Source organism: Octopus bimaculoides, chromosome 1 (assembly GCF_001194135.2).
Source record: "Octopus bimaculoides isolate UCB-OBI-ISO-001 chromosome 1, ASM119413v2, whole genome shotgun sequence".
NCBI classification, from domain to species: domain Eukaryota; kingdom Metazoa; phylum Mollusca; class Cephalopoda; order Octopoda; family Octopodidae; genus Octopus; species Octopus bimaculoides.
Window position 1 is genome coordinate 53578795 of NC_068981.1, and position 7706 is coordinate 53586500.

Consider the following 7706-nt stretch of genomic DNA (forward strand, 5'->3'; position numbering starts at 1 on the left):
ATTATTATTATTATTATTATTATTATTATTATTGTTGTTGTTGTTGTTGTGGCGGGCTGGCAGAATCGTTAGTACGCCGGGAGAAATGCTAAGCAATACTTCGTCTGCCGCTACGTTCTGAGTTCAAATTCCGCCGAAGTCGACTTTGCATTTCATCCTCTCGGGGCCGATTAAATAAGTACCGGTTACGCACTGGGGTCGATGTAATCGACTTAATTCCTTCGCCCAAATTTAAAGTCTTGTGCTTCCAGTAGAAAGAATTATTATTATTATTATTATTGTTGTTATTACTACTATTGTTGTTGTTGTTGTTGTTGCTGTTTAAAAGGCGGCGAGCTGGTGGAATCGTTGGCACGTCGGGCAAAATGAATAGCGGCATTTCGTCCGTCTTTATTTTCTGAGTTCAAATTCCTCTGAGGCCGACTTTACCTTTCATCATTTCGGGGTGGATAAATTAAATACCAATGAAACGCTGGGGTCGATGTGCCTTTAATAGAAAGGATTATTATTGTTATTATTATTGTTATCGAGAGAGAGAGAGAGAGAGAGAGAGAGCAATTCATGCCATCAAAGTGACACTGGGGTGAAATATACGAAACAGTATACCCATCATGACTACCCGTTTGATAAGGTTTATGTGTTGTTTATCTTATATGAGATCACAATATCGCGCGCATATGGTTGTGATGCATTTCCTGGTGTACCCTTATCAGACGGGTAGTCATGATGGGTATACCGGGCTTCGTATATTTGCAACCCAAACTAATCATTCCATATACTAAATTTAACAACAATACTATTCCATAATTCCTTGTGATTCAAAAGAAGTCATAGACACCAGTCTTCATGTTGATGCCAACACAAGGAAATTCCGTCAGCGCAGATAATGCCATCACATCTATGTGTATTCTTTTTCTCGTGCTTCTACCAGTATGAAAAGGAACGTATCATCTTTTAACCCATGCATGTTCCTTCTTCTATCTAAGTAATCTTCCTTCTCTCACCTGTGTAATATACCCAGCCATCTATTTTCCTCTGTGTCGATTCATTCTTCTGTCACCTCAGTATAGCGGCATTTCGTCCGTCTTTATTTTCTGAGTTCAAATTCCGCTGAGGCCGACTTTACCTTTCATCATTTCGGGGTGGATAAATTAAATACCAATGAAACGCTGGGGTCGATGTGCCTTTAATAGAAAGGATTATTATTGTTATTATTATTGTTATCGAGAGAGAGAGAGAGAGAGAGAGAGAGCACTGTAGTCACTGTCTATCTCCCTTACGTCAACTTAGTCACTTTTCTAGTCATTTATCTTCCTTCTTTCACCTAAGTCATCTATAGTCATCTATCTTCCGTTACTTAAAACGTAAATGGATCCTCCGCTCGTTTCGACGATGAGTTTTTCAATTGTTTGTTCAATTGGGCTACCTACTTATTGAACAATAGAGTAAATGGTTTGGTATGTCACAGATACTATAACTCTTAATGTAATTCTGAAGTAGAATTCATATGACACAGCATGTGACAAAGCTGAACCTTTACACTGCCGATACAGTTCACTCAACACTTGTCCTTGTTTCTGTTAGCCCAGTTTTACTCACAAGGCTTGGGTCAACCCAAAATCCACAGAGAGATCAACTCGGTAATGACTATCTCTTTGTTCAAACATTTCCCTTCTGTCACCTAAATCATCTATCTGACTTCTTTCTACTAGCGGTTTGTTGTTTTCAATTGTAAAGCTTACAATCATGCAAGCCAAAGTTAGAGATTGTTCTTTTTAGGACTGAAACTTCTTCCATGTAGATATAGATGATGAAGCTGTGAGGATAATGCAGAAAAGGCAATGACTGATAAATGTCGGCAATAACGTTGCTGACAAGGATGACTATCAATGATGATGATTAAAACAAAATACAATAAAATTCCTGCTCTCAACATTACTAAGATTTCGAATTTTCAGTCGAATTAAGAAATTTTCCTTAGGTCATTCAAAATATGTGCAACCCAGATTTTAGCACCATTTTTCTAGCAGCAGCATCGACCTTAATCTAATCTGTTCTACAATCTTTAAAAAGCTGTCTCGTCCACCTGATAAATATATCACGATATTTCATATTTTAACCAGGTCCCGGTATGGCATTTATTGCTTACCCTCAAGCCGTAGCTACCATGCCAGGAGCTCCGTTTTGGTCCATCCTCTTTTTCCTCATGTTGATTTTACTCGGAATGGACAGTCAGGTAAAATTTTATCTTCTTTTAACTAAAGTACAATCCATAATTTGCTAAAAAGTTTTCTGGCACAGAAGTATAATTTATTTATTTTAATGTCTATCTTATATAATGTATTTTGATAGCAATGAGTCAATCACTTGTTCAATGCATTTTCAACGGCAAGCGTGACAAGGGCACAAGACACCTTTAAACCTTTTCAGTCTAACTAGTAGAAATTTAGACACTAAATTAAATTATCACAGGTAAACTAATGGCATTCAATTACAAGATGATATTTGCTTTTGATATTCAACATGAATCGCTAAGATTCATGTTGGCGACGTTCTGTACATAGTGCAAATTAGTTCAACCGTGTAAAGTTGGTATGTCTGTTTTGATGTGTATTTCTAACTGTGCATGTGAGAAAGAGAAAGACAGTGAGAGAGAAGGGGAGGAGAAAAGTGTGATTATATATGCACACATACACATGCCTGCTGGTACTGTTGCTTTTTGTTGCGTGGGTCCAGATCAGCTGTGATCTAGGAGATCTACGCCACGCAAATAATTGGCTGATCAATTAGGCGCGATTTAATAAATGTATACTATGCATCCTCTTTATGAGAGCCATAATGTACACTCCGTTACGAAGTGCTTTATCAAATGAGACACAATTCTGCATGCGGGACATGTGCTCTTCCAACTATCAAGTTTATATCTGTATTCCTGCAGATTCTGGTGGCGAGCACATCGGAGGTGGCTGATATGAACTCGTTTCAAATGCAAAGGTTGCTCTAAATGTATTTGTTAATAGTTCAACATGGTGGACTAGCATGAGGTGTGTTGTGTGTGCAGACCACGTAGAGTGTCCACTTTATATACCTGTGTTTGCTGTAGTCGAAGTACGCTGCTGATTCTATGCATCCCAGTACAGTGTTTGTAGCTAATGAGACGATGGCGCCGTAATTTTTGTTTGCATGTGTTATTTATTTGTCTGAGTGAGAGATGTAGTCATTCTTCTTGTTAAACTTCATGTCAAGCTTAAGCGAACAGACGTATGACCAAATGTATTCCAGCCATGACCATACCGTCTTTATCCTTTACGTATAGAACCTAGGGTCACTTAATCAAAAATGTTCTTTTCTAAGATGGGAGGGTGTGGATTTTCTAAGATGGAAGGCAGATTTTACCGCTATTTCTAATAAACCGATACATCACGTACAGAATCTCTCTTTAGGAGAGTATATTAATATTCTGGTATTTTGTAGATTTTGGGGATGTTTAAAGATAATTTCATGTTATGAACAGGGACTGAGAGGTTTGAGAAGGTTTGCTACAGTTAACTGTGCCTCTCAAATATTTAGATGTCTTTTTTTGTAGGGGGGATTTATTTTTAGTGTTTTTATTTCGTTGAGTAAATAGATTTTCTATGGATGTGATCTGCGTGTCTTGAGGAGTATGTTATTTGTAGTTTATTGTAGTTATAAGGTGGAGGCCCAATGGCCCAGTGGTTAGGGAAGCGGTCATAGGATCGCGGTTTCGATTCCCAGACCGGGCCTTGTGAGTGTTTATTGAGCGAAAACACCTAAAGCTCCACGAGGCTCCGGCAGGGGATGGTGGCGAACCCTGCTGTATTCTTCCACCACAACTTTCTCTCACTCTTACTTCATGTTTCTGTTGTGCCTGTAATTCAGAGGGTCAGCCTTGTCACACTGTGTCACGCTGAATATCCCCGAGAACTACGTTAAGGGTACACTTGTCTGTGGAGTGCTCAACCACTTACACGTTAATTTCACGAGCAGGCTGTTCCGTTGATCGGATCAACTGGAACCCTCGACGTCGTAAGCGACGGAGTGCCAACAAAAGTAGTCATAAGGTTGAGATAGATCTAATACAATCTATGATGGATCTAGTGCATTGTCTGTTATTGTTTTGTTTTTTGTTTTTTAGCTAAATGTAGTACATGCGGCGTTTTAATTTATTTGCTATATTCCATTTGTGCTATGAATGTTTTAGGTAACCCCCACTATTTTTGTCTTCTGTGTGAGGCATATTTTTTGGTTCTCTGGTACTACTGGTAAAAAGAAAGCTGGTGGGCTTGGCTGTTATTTTAAGTTTCTAAGTGATTGGTGCTTCAATTAGTTGTGCAGCTGTATTTGTAGAATTGTGGGTAGATGTCAATGTGTGTTATCTGCGTATTAGATTGTGTGTATATTTTGAAGAAGTGTCAAGAGGCCATGTAGGTATAGATTAAAAAGAGTCGAGCAGAAGGCGGATCCTTGGTGGACTCCATTTGGGAAATTTCAAATTCAGAATGTGTTGTTTTGGTTTTATGACTTGAGAGATAGCCAATTCAAAGGAAGAATAAATTATTAGCAACAGAAGCAGTATGAATACTAGAAGATAATCTTTATCTCTAATTTAACGTGGCAGCTGAACACAGATTACAGTGTTATTTATCTTGAAAGGACCTCTAAATGAGGGTGATTTTATGCACCATGAGTCAATATGAGAGGTCCTTTCAAGGTAAATAATCCGGTATTCTGTATTCTAACACAACTTTTACGTTAAGTTGAAAAATAGATTGTTTTGATGTAAGGACGATGAAAAGTGTAACGTTTCAAGCAGAATCCTTTGTCCAAGAAAAGTGTTTTCTTACGGTTCCCGAGAGATAGTTCCTCGCTTGCATTTCGTGTTGTTTCTTAAAATATTAAATATTTTGTGTATAAGAGGCGGATAGAGACGAAAGTTTTATGGATGTTAGTGGTAGTTAGAAAGATGCATATGGAGATGAAGTCGTCATGTATCTCCTTTGTAAAGTTTCTGAATGGTGCGTTGGTTGACTGTAGGGTACTTGTAGGGATTTAGAATTTTAACCAACTTCTATATCCTAGGGATTTTATAGCGATGATACAAGTAGTTGTCTGCATCTATTCTTATAAACACTTATTGAACGACTGCATAGAGACTTGTACAGCAAGCATTTGTATACATGAGTATGTTTGCTTCTAAATTTAAGTTGTTTATAGTTGCGAAAGAATTTATCAAAAGAATTTCATTACTAAGTGTAATAAAACTCAATACTGTTTATTTCAAAATATGAAAAGCGGACGATGATGGACAGTGTGATAATCCGGTATAGTTTCCAACAAATATTATTTTTGAAAATAGTAAATAAATTTCGTAGCAGTATAAAAAGTTTTATTTTTGTCGATGCAGAACACCACTAGTTTCCTTTGATTCTGTTTTTATTTACTGAAAATAGGTCAACATGGAAGGTACATTTCTTTAAAGACGAGACACTTTTTCATGTTTTAAAACAAAACACTAAAATATTGGTTTATATGTGTTATATAGTTTTTGCTTTTTGTTTTTAGTTCGTTGGAGTTGAAGCTGTGGTAACTCTTATTGTGGACCAGTTTCCCAAACAACTACGTCGAGGCTATCGCAAAGAAATATTCACTGGTTGTGTGTGCATAGCGTCCTTTTTATTCGGATTGCCGATGTGTATGAATGTAAGTATATTATCAGAAAAAAGATCTTTTGACATTTTTATATCAACTTTACTTATTTATCTATTTCTAAAGGAGAAACAAAAAATTCTGGTATTCATTGTTCTGGAATGAACTATTTCAAAATTCAGAAGAGAAAGAACTACACACACTGGTAATGAAAACTAGATAGTCAACTTAAATCGCCTGGCGCTGAGCTCAATTCGACTAAGAAAAGAGTATATTTAAAAATAACTAGAAATTTGTAGAGACTGCTTCAGAGATGTTATCAGTTCTTAATATACTGCTTCGTTTCGTTAATTAATGTAACAAATACAACCTTCTGCTTGATTAAACTTTCTTATCCGTATACAATATTATATTTAATATTTGCATTATTGTCTGTACAAAACAATATATACACAGTTTGTTTTGGGAAGATATACGCATTAGCTTGTGAAGTGATACGCAACATGGATAACCTCTGTATCTATCTCCGTGCTTACCATATTAATGAAAAGAAAATCACTATATTGATGTATAATAATGTGCGCAAATAGGTGTCAACAATTATAATTACTGATGGAAATTACCAAGAGAAGCTAAACACATAAAAGCTAACAGTCAAGTTAGTGAGGAATGTAGCGAGGAAAAAAATCTAATTTATAATACTTATGCGATGAGGAGAAAACATTAGCTCAATAATTAATATTATTCACTTCACTCAATCCTTCCTTCCTAAAAGTCTAATTGTCTAGGCTTTTGAAAAATGATTGAGGGAAGTCCACACCTTCCCAGCAGGTATCAACATGTATGAGGTTCTACGAAGACTATATTTCTTTAAATATCCAAACATTTTCTTAAATCTCTTTATATAGATTGTGGAATTTTTTGACTTGTTGAGTCTGGGAAAGAGGCATAATCTTTGGAGGCTCTCCGGAGCCGGTGATCCTGATGCTATCAATGTTCTTTTTAAATCTGAAGGGAGAATATCCCACTGAACAAAAGTTCTGGAGAGAAAGGACTGGGAATAATTATTAGTGCTAGATCGAGGGTTTGGGTGCACCAAGAGTGACGAACGATGAGAAGCTGAATAAATTGGGGTGTCTGAGTGGAGGAGGCACGATATCAGCTAGCTCTGATGAACACAAGCCATTGTAGTAACGAGAAAACGGACAGAGAAGAAATAGCACGCTTGTAAGCCTGTGGCTGGATCATGTCTGCAAGTGGTTGAAAACAAACTAAAAAAATGGCTTTCTTTGGATGCCATCCAAGATGTTTGAGTGCCGAGTAGTAGCAACACTGTTCTAGATGTAAGAGCAATATTCCACTGTGGGCTTCACTTAAGCCTGGTAGAATGTCAGCAGCTTTTGGAGCCTGAAATACTTTTGGGTCATGAAGTGAATAGCCAGCCTTAGAAATGTCGTCCTAGCTATGCTAAGTTTATGCTTTCACCGGGAGAGAGCCTCGGTGACAGTAGGACCAAGTTTTTGGAACGACTGTGAAGGTCCTAGCTGAGTGAGGTTCATGTTTAGTGGGGGGCGTGGTGCGATGCTGTTTTCTTGATATGAATAGTGCTTGAGGGTTTGTTTTTTCTGTTCAAAGAAACCCGCTGAAGGATTCTCTCAATGTCTTTGTGTATGGAATTAATACCGAATTGGCATGTAGTGTCTAGGCTGTGTGGATGATGCATGGTTGGGAAAAGTTAGAAAATTGCGAAGAATCACATTAATGCAAGTTTTTACTTTAATTCTATGAAATGCATTTAATTGCTACCTGGATTATATACAGAATATACATACACGTGCTGAGCATACACAGATGCACACATATAATGATATGTTCTCTTAAATAAACCTGTCATTGATTATATATATATAATATTAGGGATAAAATCCAGAATTACAGGTAAAAACTCAATTAAAATCAATTTATTAAAAATTAAAATTAAATTAAGTTTCATCGATGAGTTCATGAACCTTGGTTCTTTTCCCTAAAACTATATATAT

The 7706-nt window shown here is 36.9% G+C and overlaps 1 protein-coding gene across 1 annotated transcript in view; it reads left to right on the forward strand.

Moving 5' to 3' along the window:
* The window catches only part of LOC106875216 (sodium- and chloride-dependent taurine transporter), a 91813-nt gene that overhangs the window by 73236 nt on the left and 10871 nt on the right, over positions 1-7706 (forward strand). Inside the window, exons 8-9 of the mRNA XM_014923266.2 lie at positions 2124-2236; positions 5584-5721. Coding sequence (XP_014778752.1) covers positions 2124-2236; positions 5584-5721 — 251 coding nt within the window. The remainder of the gene's footprint in view (positions 1-2123; positions 2237-5583; positions 5722-7706) is intronic.